The sequence below is a fragment of the Leptonychotes weddellii genome, chromosome 3 (assembly GCF_054177405.1).
Source record: "Leptonychotes weddellii isolate Sample4059 chromosome 3, ASM5417740v2, whole genome shotgun sequence".
NCBI classification, from domain to species: domain Eukaryota; kingdom Metazoa; phylum Chordata; class Mammalia; order Carnivora; family Phocidae; genus Leptonychotes; species Leptonychotes weddellii.
Window position 1 is genome coordinate 144837248 of NC_138371.1, and position 16360 is coordinate 144853607.

General features: G+C 34.8%; 1 protein-coding gene across 1 annotated transcript in view; it reads left to right on the forward strand.

Moving 5' to 3' along the window:
- Window positions 1–16360, forward strand: part of PIBF1 (progesterone immunomodulatory binding factor 1) — a 209400-nt gene that overhangs the window by 114606 nt on the left and 78434 nt on the right. The window contains exons 13-14 of the mRNA XM_081815019.1: window positions 5087–5177; window positions 15798–15900. Of these exons, the coding sequence (XP_081671145.1) occupies window positions 5087–5177; window positions 15798–15900 (194 nt within the window). The remainder of the gene's footprint in view (window positions 1–5086; window positions 5178–15797; window positions 15901–16360) is intronic.

A 16360-nucleotide genomic window follows, 5' to 3' on the forward strand; every position in this document is an offset into this window, starting at 1 on the left:
TCAATCTGATAAAGGATATCTACAAAGAACCTACAGCTAGTATCATTCCTAATGATGAAATAGTAAATGCTTTCTCTTTAAGGGAGAGTGAGTACAAGGCAAGGATTTCTATTTTTATAACATATGAAACATTGTAATGCAGTTTAAAATACTTTTTATATTCCATTTATATGGAAATGCAGGGGCCTAGTAAAAGGCCCACCTTTAATAATACTAGTACACACCTACCAAAATGGCTGAAGTTAGAAAGACTGGTTATAACAATGTTAGTGAGAATATAGAACAACTGCAATTTGGTATAAAACCAAACAACCTATCCAATAATACAGCAATTCTGTTCCTATGTATTTTGCCCAAGAGAAAAGAAAGCATATGCATACAAAAAGAGTTCTACCTGGGGGCGCCTGGGTGGCTCAGTTGGTTAAGCGACTGCCTTCGGCTCAGGTCATGATCCTGGAGTCCCGGGATCGAGTCCCGCATCGGGCTCCCTGCTCCGCAGGGAGTCTGCTTCTCCCTCTGACCCTCCTCCCTCTCATGCTCTCTGTATCTCATTCTCTCTGTCTCAAATAAATAAATAAAATCTTTAAAAAAAAAAAAAGAGTTCTACCTGGATATTCAGGAGCTGTATTCATGATAGTCAAAAACTGGCAACAACCCAGGTGACTATCACAGGAAAATGGCTAATCAAACCATAATACATTTTATATTGTAGACCTACTACTCCTCAATAAAAAGAAACAAACTACTGATGTCTTCAGCAACATGGATGAATCTGAAAAACTTTATGCTTAGTCCTAGAAGCCTTATATGACTAAATTTATATAAAAATCTAGAAGAGGAGAAACTAATCTATAGTAAAAAAAAAATGCAGAACAGTGGTTGCCTCTAAGGATGGTTGTCACCAAAAATTAAATGGGAAAAGAGGGCGCCTGGGTGGCTCAGTCATTAAGCATCTGCCTTCGGCTCAGGGCATGATCCCAGGGTCCTGGGATCGAGCCCCACATCAGGCTCCCTGCTTGGCAGGGAGCCTGCTTCTCCCTCTCCCTCTGCTGCTGCTCCCCTACTTGTGCTCTCTGTCAAATAAATAAATAACATCTTTTAAAAAAATAAAAATAAAAAAATAAATGGGAAAAGAGATATTAGGGAACTTCCCAGGGTGTTGGAATTCTGTATCTTAACAGGGTTTATGTTACACATGTGTATATTTCTCAGAACTCACTGAATGGTAGACTTAAGATTTGTACCTCTTAACATATGTAAACTTAATTCTTTTAAAAAAGAACTATAAATAAATATTGAACTATAGTTGATAATTTACATGTTGAACTGTTGAGAGGTGAAGGACAGATGTCTACAGCTTACTTGGAAACACATTAGAAATGTAAGATAGATTCATAAATGTATATAGTGATAGATGTGTGATAAATTATGTACAATACAATGTTTAACTCAGAATCCAGATGTTGAGCTATATGGGTGTACCCTATAAACATCTTTTAGCTTTTCCAGATGTGTAAATATTTTCTTAATAAAATCTTTTTTTTTTTTTTTTTTGAGAGAGAGTGAACACGCAACCCAGGCGGAGTGGGAGGGGGGTGCTGGCAGAGGGAGAAGGAGAGAGAGAATCCTAAACAGGCTCTATGCCCAGCACAGAGCTAGATGCAGGGCTCAGTCTCACCACACTGAGATCATGACCTGAACCAAAATCAAGAGTCAGACACTTAACTGGCTGAGCCATCCAGGCATCCCTCTTAATAAAATCTTTAGAAAAAATACAGAAATAAATTTTTGCTTTGCTATTGTTTAAACCACCTTAAAATCATCTTAGAATAAAATATATTTATACTTGGAAGATCAAGAAACTAGGTTCATCTCTATCCATTCACAATGGAAATTAGAATATTCCTATCCTTAAAGAATACTTAGTAACAAAAATTTCAAAGATGTAGTACAAAACATTCTTTTTTAGTACTACATTGTGTATAATTTTCAAAGGATCACCATCTAATACAGCAAATTTCAGCTGATATGAAGATGGTTAGACTTCATTTATTAGGGTGTAATCGTGGCAAATGACATAGCCTATTTATACTTGAATTGTTCTTTACAATTAAATAAGTGTATTATTTGGATATTTGAGGAGTTTAGTTTTCGAAGATCTCATCCAGTTGTTAGATGTATTGTGGGGCGCCCGGGTGGCTCAGTTGGTTAAATGTTGAACTCTTGATCTCAGCTCAGGTCTTGATTTCAGGGTTGTGAGTTCAAGTCCCACATTGGGTTCCATGCTGGGCATGGAGCCTACTAAGAAAGAAAGAGAGAGTATTGCCCAGAAGCTAAATAAATTCCAATATAAAAAGAAAACCAGATTCTGGAAACCTGCTGTCCATTTCATACTACTTGTAACCTCTGCAAGGCATTTGTCACATTTCTTGAGACACTGCTCTTGCTTCTCTAGAGTCACCTGCCTTTCTTTCTTCATCGATTTTGTTGTCTTTTCTAGCTAAAGAGTTAGCTAACTGTTCACCGAGGGTTTTCCTCCTCAACAACTCTTTAATTCTTACTTACTTACCTTCTCTCTGGATAATCTTATCCCTTTCCACAATTTCATTTACTGTCTGTGGGCTAATGATTCTGTAGATCTGTAAAGAGTTCTTTTTTTTTTTTTTTTTAAGATTTTTATTTATTTATTTGAGAGAGAATGAGATAGAGAGAGAGCATGAGAGCGGGGAGGGTCAGAGGGAGAAGCAGACTCCCTGCTCAGCAGAGAGCCCGATGTGGGACTCGATCCTGGGACTCCAGGATCATGACCTGAGCCGAAGGCAGTTGCTTAACCAACTGAGCCACCCAGGTGCCCCTGTAAAGAGTTCTTGCTGTCATTAGAAGTGTAACATTTCTTACATTTTTTCTTCTGTCTATGAAACTTACTAATTTTCTTGTATTCTTGATCTGTTAATTAAAGTCTAATTACCATCCAACTTTTGTCAACCTTTATCTAGTGCCTTACCGCACCTCCACACCTATTCATTTGTCTAGAATCTAGCTTCTTTTCTTCATCCTCCATTGCTCTTAGGGACCATGTCTCAACTGGATTATTACTATAACTTGTGAGGGGTTCTCTGTGCCAATATAGGCCATTCTTTTCCCCATTATTAGAAATTATTTTTCTACAATGTCAGCATCAACAACAACAGTCTTTTGGTCATGTCACCTTTCTATTAGTTCCTTGTTGACTGTGGAATAAAATAAAATCCAAACTCCTTAGCCTAACAAATAAGACTTTAGTTCCATTCCCAGCTGGAACTGAACCTACCTTTCTACTACTGTTGTTCTCTAAGCTAACCCCATCCACTTGTCTCCCAGTTACTAAAACTTCACAGCTCTGTGCCTTTACATATGCACAGGCCCTCCTGTGCCTTCTCTGTGAATGTTAGTCTCCCCACACATTGTCCTCCTAATGCTTCTAGCTTAAGAAAAATGGTGGCACTCAGATATAGTTGCTCAGTGCTCTGTACTATTAAGACACATTCATATCTCTTTAGTACCATTTACCATGTTGTATAGTACATTGTTTCTGTACTTAAATCACCACTAGATTAGTTATCCCGTGAGTTATCAATCCATTAGGTATTAAACTCAAATTTAAGATGTCCATTAATATCTAACTGATGCGTTTTTGAGATGTTAACTACATTTACCTTCTTCCTTCCGAATTTAGAGACAAGAGTCAGATAGGTATCTAAATGCCAGCTCTAATAGAGGCGTTCTGCCATTCTGATAGAGCTGAATTGGAGAACTCATCTTGGATCTGAAGCCATGACAAACGATAACAGAATTGGCAATGGCATATGTCATCTCTTGCTTCCACATTTCCCTGACAACTAATAATTCTACCTCTGAGAACTGACCCTTGTTCGCCATGAAAAATAGGGATAAAATTGAAGGAAAACAGAAAAAATTTATTTAAAATTCTTAGTGTGCCATAAAAGGATCAGTCAACAAATATATGCATATTACAGTAATGGACCTGCAAATAGCTTCACTTAATAATGTGAACTATGTGACTTTGCTTTAAATCTGGAACACTTCTGAAAGGTTTCTCGGGAAGCCTGGGTGGCTCAGTCAGTTAAAGCGTTTGCCTTCAGCTCAGGTCATGATCCCAGGGTTCTGGGATCGAGTCCCACATCGGGCTCCCTGCTTCTCCCTTCTGCCTGCAGCTCCCCCTGCTTGTGCTCTTTCCCTCTCTCTTTCTAACAAATAAATAAATTAATAAAATCTTTAAAAAAAAAAAAAGTTTCTCTTTTTAATGTTAGAATAATGGTTGTTGTTAATAATGTTACAAAAATTGTTATATATCATTGACTGCTTTAATTTGAGCTAGTAAACCTTTAGTTTTTATGGACTTTATGTTTTAATCCCAACTTACATTAAAATTGCCATTGCTTTTAAACTTTTTAACAATGAAATGTTAACCTGTCAGTTAAAGTTCCTTCTGAAAAAGAGTGGTGTGACAGTGGCAGAATTTAGAAGTAAATGGTTTTGCTGAATTTTTTTCTAATTAAAAAAAAGGGCATCAATACATTGTTAGTACTGCACATTTTTTTCAGATTAGCCTACTTAAATGCACAGTTTCATTATTACTTAGTTAAGATAAAGTTGTTCTAATAGAATAATGCACATCTTTCCTAATTAAAAATAGTCATTTTTTATTGAGAAGTAGTCAAATTGATGTTATCATTACTTATTTATAATTATATAACATACATTCCATGTAAAAAGCCTTAGAATCCTTCAGAATAACATAGTGTCTATATTACTATGCTTTATAACAAGAAACTTTAACATGTCATATGATGCAAGCCCTTACACCTTTTAAAAATAAATGGGACAAATTTAAGCAACCATAAACTTTAAGAAATATGCTTCTACTTACAAATGGACTGTTTGAGATTATGCGTTAGCCCTTTCTAATGTTCTTATGCTCCCTGATTCATTAGGATGACCCCTTTTTTTAATTTTCACTTCTGCCATGCTTTTTAAGAAAAAAAAAACAGACTTATTTTACATCATACACTTTAATACTTTTCAGTTGAAAATGAAGATGAGGCTGAAAGGGTTCTTTTTTCCTATGGCTATGGTGCTAATGTTCCCACAACGGCCAAAAGACGACTAAAGCAAAGGTAAAATCAATATATATTTGTTTTACTTATCTACTCAAGCTAAATGTAATTACATTATGCTTTTTGATAATGTGCAAAGTTACTTTATTCTTAGTATGCATAAATATTAAATTGCTCACAAAATAAAGCATAGTAAGTTATAATCATGCATTTCATGTATTTTTAAGTGAGTTTAATGGTCAGTAAAATAGAAGTGTACATTAGAATTTTCCTAGAATTAGATTCAGTGGTAATGACACCATTTTAATTTTATTTTCACATTAATTTCAAGTCAGTTACAAATGCTTTTGTACCAACAGTTTTCAGGTTAAAATTAATTAATTATGCTTCCTTTTTCCTCTTGTTTTTTATTCAGCTATGTATATTCCTTGACATATATTTGAGAAAAAGAAAGAGGGAAGCAGGCAGAAAGAGATGAGATAGAACGTGTATTATGATTGAAAATGTAAAAGACTGTGAAGCCCAGAAAATTTGGGGGAGATCCACTCAAGATACTACTTAAAAGAGTACACTAAGAGAAAAATTGTGTCTATATTAATCAGTTTTCTGGTTGAGCTAGCTGATTTTTTTTACTTAACTCCTTTCTCGCACTTTAATTCATCCTTCTGTGCAAAAACATCTCTCTGCCCCATTTTCTACTGTATCAAATATAAATATTTCTGCCAGACCTCCAGGCCCCTCTACCTGGCCCCACCTCTCCAGCCTCATTTGCTTCTCTACCCAAAATGAGGGCAGTATATCTCTGTGCTTATAAACATCTGTTTTCTCCATACCACACAATAGAGCATCTCTCTCATCTCATTAACTCTTGTTTCCCATGTCATTTCCCCAGCCATTTGGAAGGTTCCTCAAGGTCAGCAACTGTATCTTATTCTTGTTTATTCTCTTTCTTTATGTAGCATGATGTAAGATACCTAGTAGAATTGTCTCTTCATCTGAGTATTTGAGGATTCAAAGCTGCTTATCTTTTATTTTCATATGAGTTGATTGAAACATTTAGAGACATTACACACTGAGTAAGAAAAACAGTTCATCCCAACTTTAATACTTCTGTAGAAACTTTGAAGTGATGGCTCAGAGAATAGGATGTCTTTAAGGCCATGATGTAAGATATATGCCATTTTATAACAAAACAAATGGATGCTTTGAATTTGTGTCCCTTACTGGTTAAAGAAAATATCTGGAAAAATTTTAGATCAAGATCTAGGTGACTGTCAAGTGTCATTTTGTAGCTGGAATGGTTAATTCTGTCTGGTGAAGATGCACGTATTTCTAAATTATATATTATTTGAAAAATCAGTTAAAGCCCCATCCCATTCCCATTCTCTGCCCACTTCCTCCACAGGTCACTAAGGGTGACCTCGGCTTTTTGTAATTATCAGCATATCACTGTTTTGGAGCATTATATTGCCTAGGGAGGAATAGAAATGTACTTTTGTGGGTAAGAGACTTCTTTGTCGGTGGTAAATGATTGGTAAATACTAAAAATTGAAATTTGAAGGAAAAGGTCTATTCTCTTCTTTTTTTAGCATATGAATCCTTCAAAAGAATCTTTGTCACAAGGGGGGAAAAGAAAAAAGAATTTTGCTGTTGTAAGCTCTTTTCTTCAGCCCTAAATGCTGAGTTCTTCTAAAATTGAAAGCAATTATTGCTGTTACCTTACTTTTTTTAAAAGAATTTCCAAAAGCAGATGTTGATTTCTTAATAATTAGAGTGAAGATTTAAGGAGCCACAACTGATTCATATTCTGAATAATCTTAACTATCCAAATATTTCTAAAGATTTTATCACTGAGCTATCTATGTGCCTTGAACAAGTGCCTAATGGGCATACTATTAATATCTCCTACCAGCTGGTGCCAGGCATTCGTCTCATGGTGAACCAGAGGGTTATTTTGAGGAAGTGCTTCTTAGGTCATCTAAACTGAGTGAAGGGAAAGTAAGTCTAGATATCCAAAGAGGACATTTATGCATTCCTTCGCCCATTCATTCAACATCTTTTATTGAGTGCCTACTGTATGCACAAAATTGAGCAGTGGCAAAGAGGGTCCCTCTTTTAGGGTCTGACACATTTCCAAAGTTTGCAAAGTCTGTATTTCATTTTTTAATAGATATTTGTAAAGAAGTCAGTGGCTTTATGCTCTGTTTAAGTTTAACTTATTTAAGATGAAAGCAATGTAGCTTTTAAGAGAATCTGTATTTAATTCTTCACATTTAAAATTAAAGCAGTGGAAACTGAAGGTACATTATAAAACAACTCAATCAGAACCACAAATGAAATGTTTGCGTAATAGTTTTCATTATACATTAGTCTATACCAAAATATATTAAAATTTCAAAGGAACTTATTTTCAACTGCTACACAATACATTCCATTCATACTGTGTTTGATGTAAAATCTCATACATTCAGCAAGCAGATTTAGGTATGTTAGGGTAATGCTTAACTGGAGTGAATTTCTGATTATAAAAATAATACGTTTATTTTAGAAAATTGCTGGTAATCCTACCATCCAAAGATAACCATTCAAAATTTATATAGACACATATATTTTCTTGCATATTTAGGATATTATTGTATGTAACGTGGAAGTTTAATTTTATATCTTATAATTCCATCTTGAACATTTTCTTGTATCATTGAATAGTCTTCAAAAAGATAATTTTTAATGGTTATCCAAAACTTTAATTTTTAGGACTTTGGTTTTTGAGTTTCATGTTAATAAATTCGATAGTCACTGAAAATTTTCACAGTCACTGAAAATTCTCAAGGTATATTATGAAATTAAAGTGAGAAAATGGATGCAGAGTTCATCACACAGTGCCTGGCATATAGTGGGTTATTCAGTAAAGGTTAGTTAGACCAATTAAGGTTTCCTAGAGTAAATTGCACAGTTGATTTTATTATAAGTCTCAAATCAGGCTTACTCATATTTTGAAGTTTCAATGGAGATAATCAACAATAACAAAATACCACATCAAACTCTTGCTGGGACAAAATTGTAGTAGGTTAAAAGGGCTTATACAATGAAAGTAAATTAAAATGAAATGGGCTCTTCTTGACTTGACTAAACTTGAAAATCTGAAGTAATGTTTTTGTTTCGGTCATGATTGTTTTGAAAATAGCAAACAAGATTTTCTGGTTGCATGTTTTAGTTATGCTCTTTAACCTGCAACTTAAATGGGTAACACCCAGGCAGTAAGTGGTCTCAGTGTGTGCTTCTCTGTTTGCTTTGGCAGATCTGAATGGATAGCCTTTTCTGAAGGTTCTAAACCTTTCAAATTGCAAGATTTACTGCATACTATAGACCTTTTGTTTTAGTTTCCGTCTAGTTTTATAAAGAGCTTTAAGTTGAAACTCTCACAATAGACTGAGCTTTATAATAAAGGAAAAAATTAAAGCAGAGGAAACTTTTTTTTCCTCTAGCAAACTTTGGTGTATAATGAAAATTTGGTTTTCTCTCTTTATTCTCATGTAGGTAAGTTCTCATTTTTGTCCTTGGGAAAAGTTGTACTTATTTCATTTGGGTTGGTTTTAAGAATAGTCCTTTAAAAAGTACTATTGGTCATGGTCAACTCGAAAGTTTAAACCTACAGAAGAAACTAGGGGAAGTATCATATGACTATAGATAATCAGCATGAGACCACTATTTGGTTCTCAAGAATTACCAACAGAGCAGTAAGTACAGGCACCAACCTGAAGAGTTCTGAAGCTGGAATCATTCTGGCACTGGTGCCCTTTTATTGAACAATTTATTTTTTATGCCATACTAATAAGAGACAGACCTCTGACCTGCTAAACTTGAAAAAGACCAAAAAGCCAAATGTTATTTCAGACAAGTAACTAATTAGCAAATCACTAAATAAATGCACTTGCTTAGGGGCGCCTGGGTGGCTCAGATGGTTAAGTGTCTGCCTTTGGCTCAGGTCATAATCCCAGTGTCCTGGGATCAAGTCCCGCATCGGGCTCCCTGCTCAGCCGGGAGCCTGCTTCTCCCTCTCCCTCTGCCTCTCTCCCTGCTCATGCTCTCTCTCTCTGTATCTCTGTATCTCAAATGAATAAATAAAATCTTAAAAAAAATAACAATAAATGCACTTGCTTATTTGGAGTTTTGACAATACTAAGAAAATCATACCAAGATTGAAGGAATTGGGACAGAACATCAGTTCTCCATTGTGCTTTGACATCTCAGATATAGATGAAGATCCCCCATGTCCACATTGGCTGGGCTATACTATTACGAAATTATATGTAATAACCAGCAGTGCTACTGCCATTGACAGATCTAAGAGAATAACTTTCATTTGGAGTCAAGAAGTGATGAGGGAGCTAGGAGATAACCCTGATGAGAAAATTTTACCAGCTAACAGCTGAAATTTTTGTTTAATATTTAGATACAAAACTGTACTCTTGCAGTAGTAGTTTCTAGCTGATGTTGAACTTAATCTTGGTGTAGGTAAAAATCACGTGGCAATGAATATAATTACAAAGAAGTATTGTTAAGTTGTACCTATGTTAATGTCCCAACACATAGCCTGTAAAAGCAGTGCTTTCTTGAGTTCAGTACATTTTGTACAAAAAAAAAATAATAACCTTTAGCAGGGCTCATTTTTCCTGACTGTATCCATAGTTACTTTTTATAAAGAACTTGGGAAGGACTTGTTTTCATTCTATGTGCATTGTGCTTAAAGAAACATAAACTCAGCTATATAGAGAAATTCTTCATTTGTCTTGCTTTGAATTTCAGTTAAAGTGAATTTCTTTCTTCCCACTTCTAACACCCCAGATTTCTACACAGAATCCACTTATGACACCAAATCACTGGCCACACAGTATGCTGCATTTAAAGATACAGGAGATTGAAGTATAGAAGAGATAAATTGATATCTGTAATATTTGCCTTCTTTTACTAACTTTATGCACATTTTTATTACAAGTTCAGTGCTTAGATGCTGAGCATTAGTCATGTTTTAATATTGAAACTCTGCAACCTAAGAATATGGTTTCTACCAATGTGTTCATGTGAACAAAATTCCCTTACAACAAAATCAATCAAGAAAGATTTAAGTGTGTACTCTGTTTAGCACACACCACTGTTTAGCACAAACCATAAGACCGTGTCTTCATGTAAGTTGCATCTGTTGGGAAAGAAAAGATTAACACATGTGAAAGAATATCAAGAAACATCAAAAAACATGTAATTTAGTGCTATATTGTATGCTAGACTGTGTCAGAGAAACAGATCAGTGAAGAGTAGCATGGTCAGAAATAGAGGAAGTGGAACTTGAAGGGAAATTTAAGAAAAAGTTGGGTCTGGGTCGCCTAGGTGGCTCAGTTAGGCATCTGACTCTTGATCTCAGCTCAGGTCTTGATCTCAGGGTCCTGAGTTTGAGCCCCACATTGGGCTCCACGCTGGGTGTGGAGCCTACTTCAAAAAAAAAAAGTTGGATCTGTCAAGCAAGGAAATAACCTGTCTTCTTCAGACTGGGGGACCAACAGAGGTATAGTGGAAGGAACATACAAAACATGTTTATGGGACATTTTAAGAAGAGTAGACGTTAATGGAAAATAAGGTTGGTTCATTTGAGATTACAGAAGGCCTTGATATTTTTAAATAATTTAGACAGAGTAGAATTAACCATGTAGGTAAGATTTGAAGTGGGTGAGAAAAGGACATAAATATCACTTCATTAAATAAGAAATACAAATGTCTGACGGACATATGAAAAGATGTTTAACCTCACAAGTGAAGAAATTTAAAGTAAGATTCTATTGTTTATATAAGGTTATTAGCAAAACTTTTAAAGATTGATTATCCCCATTGTGAGCCTAGGGTATGAAGAAACAGGAGGTCTTACATAAAGTTCAGTCATTCAACAGTTTATTACTGAACACCTCCTTTGTACCAGGTATTATTCAACGTACTTTGACTACATTCAAGAACAAAATAAATAAAAATCCTAGTCCTTGGAGAACTTTCATTCTATTTCATGAGAATTTAAATTTACACCAACCTTTCAAGGGGAATGTTTGAAAATCTGTAATACATACATGTTTGACTCTATCATTATGCTTTCTGAGGACATGGAAGCACGAGGAGTGCAAAGATATATTTATGTAATGATTTAGAACTTTCTACAGCATAAGGCACTGTTGTGAATGCTGTAATTGGATTGTCTTTTTATTATTGAGTTATAAGAGTTCTTTAGGGGCACCTGGGTGGCTCAGTTGGTTAAGCATCTGCCTTCGGCTCAGGTCACGATCCCAGCGTCCTGGGATCGAGTCCCACATCAGGCTCCCTGTTCAGCGAGGAGCCTGCTTCTCCCCCTCCTTCTGCGCTCCCCCCCGCCCCACCACCGCTTGTGCTCTCTCACATTCACTCTCTCTCAAATAAATAAAATCTTAAAAAAAAAAAAAGGAGTTCTTTATATTTTCTAGATACAAGTCCCTTATCCGATACATATTTTGGAATGTTCTCTTCTGTTTCATGTGTTGTCTTTTCACTTTCTTGATGGTGTCTTTTGAAGCACAAAACTGTTTAATTTTGATGTAGTGCAGTTTATCTAATTTTTCTTTTGTTGCTTGTGCTTTTAGTGCCGTATCTGAGAATCCTTTGCCAAATCCAAGGTCAGGAGGACTTACTCCTGCGTTTTCTTCTGAGAGTTAATATTTTAGCTTTTACATTTAGGTCTTTGATCCATTTTGAGTTAATTTTTGATATGTGAGGTAAGCATTTTGTAATATTTTTAATGTGGCTCCTAAAAATTTTTAAATTACATGTGTGGCTTGCATTATGTTTCTGTTGGACAAAACTGGCCTAGACCAATGGTCTCCAGACTTTTTGATATGATTCCCTATTGGGAAAAAAAATTGAGCATTCACCCTAACAATACATTTACATGTATTTATTTATCAATTACATACATGTATTATCACATGAATAACATGTACATTAAAATATAAAACCTACATAGAAAATTAAAATTTTAAAGACACTTGGAACTCCTGGGTGGTTCAGTTGGTTAAGTGTCTGCCTTTGGCTCAGGTCATAATCCCAGGGTCCTGGGATCGAGCCCCACATCGGGCTCCCTGCTCGGTGGAGAGCCTGCTTCTCCCACTTCCCCTGCTTGTGCTCACTGTCTCTCTCTCTCCCTCTCTCTCTCTCTGTCTCTGTCAAATAAATAAAATCTTTAAAAAAATAATAAAATTTTAAAGACATTTAATATTAAAATAAGTGTAAGAAAAATTTCCCACACTTCAGTGGATTATTTTGCACATAATTGCTTTTGGAGACCACCAGTCTAGACTGTGATCATAACTTTATAATTGGCTCAAGTCTTCTTCCTTCTCCACAGTGTTGACAGAGAACTGTCTCAAGTGCAAATCTGATCATGTCATGCCTAACCAATTTAAGGATAAAATCCAAACTCAGCTTAACATTTAAGGCCTTTCATCATATATCCCTGCCTTTGTCTCTCTAGCTTCAGCTCTCACCACACGCCATGTATTTTCTCAATCCATACCATACCCCCGCACATCATCCTTTACCTGTGCTTTTCCCTCTACCCAGAATGCTATTTCTCTGCTTCCTCACCAGATTAGTCAGTCTTAGTTTTCATCCCTCAGTGTGCCCCTTCTTAGCATTTAGCACACTACTGTAATTTATTTGCTCGTCTTCCTCAGCAGACTGTTAGATCCTCCAGGTAGAAACTGTGTATTCCCAGTGCCTATTTAGATTACAGGCTTTTTATAAATTTTGTTAAAAGAGAATGTTCTTGAATGTCTTATTGAATGAATTAATAATGTTTCTTCTAATTCAACCTGCTTTTCTATAGTCATTGATATTTATGATGAAGAAAAAAATGCTAATATTATAATCATTTTTGTTTAATTGCAGGTATGATAATGATGAAAAATTATGTCTTGTTTTTCCTGTGTGTTCTAGATTTCACAATATTTTATATTCTTTTTCTTCTTTCTTTTTTCCTTTTTTTTTTTTCTGTAACATCTGTAATCCATGGACTAAATGGGTCATTTAGGACAACCTGATAATCTTAATACCATTTCTGAAATGTCTATGAAGAGATGTGTTCTGCTGTCTTTACAATGACTTTAGGAGTAAAAGTAAATGTTTTAGATGTGATCCGTGCATCAATTGGAGACCAGTTGTTACGACAGTGTCTTCTACATTATAAGCATTATGTATCATAAGTGAGATCAACATCCGTAGTAAAAGTCACAGTCATTTCTGTCAGCATCAGTTCCTAGAAAGTTTTTCTAAATAAAATGGTTCTATATACTAGTAAGTAGAACACTGTAAAACACATTATGAGCATTTCAAGGCATCATAAGATAACTTCCTTCTCTTTAGAGTTGATTTTCCTCTCTCAGAATCCTCAACTAGAATCAGGGCAATTCCTAGTAGAAGGAGGTAGCCCTGGTATTTGGGCATAAGCACCAGCATACCAAGAATTTCTTGAATTCACTACTGTATGTCATGTGATATTTTGCATTGATAAGTGGTATCACACCATATCTGCATAAGAGCATTATGCAACGTCCAAACAAAACAAAAAGCACCCAAATCAGATGAGCTACTTACTTTTATTAAGCGTGTTGTCTTCAAGTCATTATCTTCCTCAAAATGTTGGTAATGGGTGACCTTTGCATCTGATTATTTTCTTGCATCCCTTTTTCTTCCATTTCATATCATCCACAACTGTTTTCTGTGTAATAGCATTTGATTGTGTTCATTGTTCCATACTGAGCATTACACAGATATGGTCTGTACCTTCAACATGCATTTACTGAGAAATTACCATGTACAAAAAGAACCTCATGCTGAGTTCTGTGAGAGAAAGATGAAAAGACTTATTCCTAACATATATGAAGGATGGGAAAGAAAATGAAAATATGAATGAAGATAACTCAAAGAATTTTATATTAACTTCATAAAAAACAGAGTTAATGATATAAAATACTGATGTTTGCAAACATATAATAAATCCAACAGATGAAAACTGTAAACATAACATAAAATTAGTGTTAAGACTTATTTGTAGAGATCTTATTTTAGGGTCAAATTTGAGAGAACTTAGTATATTTTAGATTGGGGGATAGAAAATGGGGTAGCCATAACTGTAAATATCTTAAAAACCTATAGAAGAAAGTAGATTAGTGATTCCCTACAGCTGGGCAGGAGGATGGGGAACAATGCTAATGGGGAAAGATTTTTTTTGTGATGAAAATATTCTAAAATTAGAGTATAGTTGCATAATTCTAAACGTACTAAAAATCATTTAATTGGACACTTTAAATGGGTGGACCTTGTGGCATATAAATTACATAGCAGTAAAATTCTGTATCATTTTTAAAGCTATTTTTTATAAAAAAAATGATTGTCAAAAAATAAGGACTGTCTTTTCCCCTCTAACTTCAGCTGATTATTAAGGCAAAATCTTATGCCAGTAGGAACTTAGATATGAGCATATCTAAACAAGCTGCGCAATTCACTATATAAACTTTTACCAGAACTCATCTTTTTCATTTGGGATAACAAGTTCTTAGAAATGGATGTGTAGGAAGATGTGTAGCATTATTTTCAGAGTTTTGTCTGCATTCCTTTATCCAATGCTAGGAAATATTAAAAATACAATAGAATTATTTCTGTTCCATAAATAGATAAAATAATTTTATTTAAAGTGAAAATATTTTATTCCATGTCATTGTATAACATCTTGTCTTCTCAGATTCCACAGATTTTGCAATTCAGTAATAGATAACTCCTCCAAACATGAAAATATGATAAATAGGAAATTTTTAGTTTTTTGGAATCACAGAGAAGGTCTTTGGAGCAACATGTCTTCCCAACATTATTAGCAGTTCTTTAAAGAATTATACCATGTTTTTTTCCCTATTAGGTAGGAGAAATGATTTTATAGTTGAGCCTTTTTTTAATTGTGTCTTAAAAGTGGAATTGGGGCATTTCACATTTAATGTGATATTAAATACTAAAAGTTACATGCACTCAGTACAAGTTGTGATCATCATGTGATGGTCAAAGTGTGATCTTTTAGTACAGAATCTTCCTTTACTATAGACATTTCCACTTTTCATGCATCTTTTCCATCTCTACTTTCAATAGAAAATCTATTCAGTTGTTTTTTGTATAAAATGCATTTTGTTGTCTGAGGTAAACACTGAAGCTTTTCAAAGTACAGGCTTATTATTGCTTCAACTAATTGCCTGATTTGTTTGTAAATGGGAAATTTTTATAAAAATGGCAAAAAGCTGTAAATTGCTATCTTGTGGTCTTTTCAAGCAAGTATAATGTAGCTCTCTACTTTTATAGCAAGGGCTAGAAACCATTACTGCAGTAATCAGTATATCACAGTTATATTATTATGGAGATTTTAATGTTACTTTCAAAATTCTGAGCTCTTGGGATATTGGGATATTCCACTGTTGACACCTGAAAATATTTGACTCCATATTTTTTCTGTAAATACTTAAGTATTACTAGGAAATGGCAAATCAATTTTCAGGCATACAAACACATTTTTAATATTTTAGAAAGCATTCCTCTTTTTTAAGCATTAATTTTCCTATTTCATTCACCTAGTGTCCACTTGGCAAGAAGAGTGCTTCAGTTAGAAAAACAAAACTCGTTGGTTTTAAAAGACCTGGAACATCAAAAGGAGCAAGTAACACAGCTTTCACGAGAGGTAAATAACTTAAACAAAAGAAACACATATTAAGAATCATGGTGTTCATTTTAAATCTTTGTCACTCCTTTGTATATTTTCTGAGCAGTTTTAAAATAAGCTGTTTGCAGGCGCCTGGGTGGCTCAGTCATTAAGCGTCTGCCTTCGGCTCAGGTCATGATCTCAGGGTCCTGGGATCGAGTCCCGCATCGGGCTCCCTGCTCCTTGGGAGCCTGCTTCTCCCTCTGCCTCTCTCTCTCTCTCTGTCTCTAATGAATAAATAAATAAAATCTTTAAAAAAAAAAAAAAAGAAAAGATTTAAAAAATAAAATAAAATAAGCTGTTTGCTAGTGCAAAATGATTTTACAACTTACGAAACTAACTTAATGTTAAAGCCTTATAAAACAACTTGTAGTGTATGGCAAAACTAAGATCAAAAAAAGAGATTAAATGCCCAGACTAAATATAAATGCAGACTAGA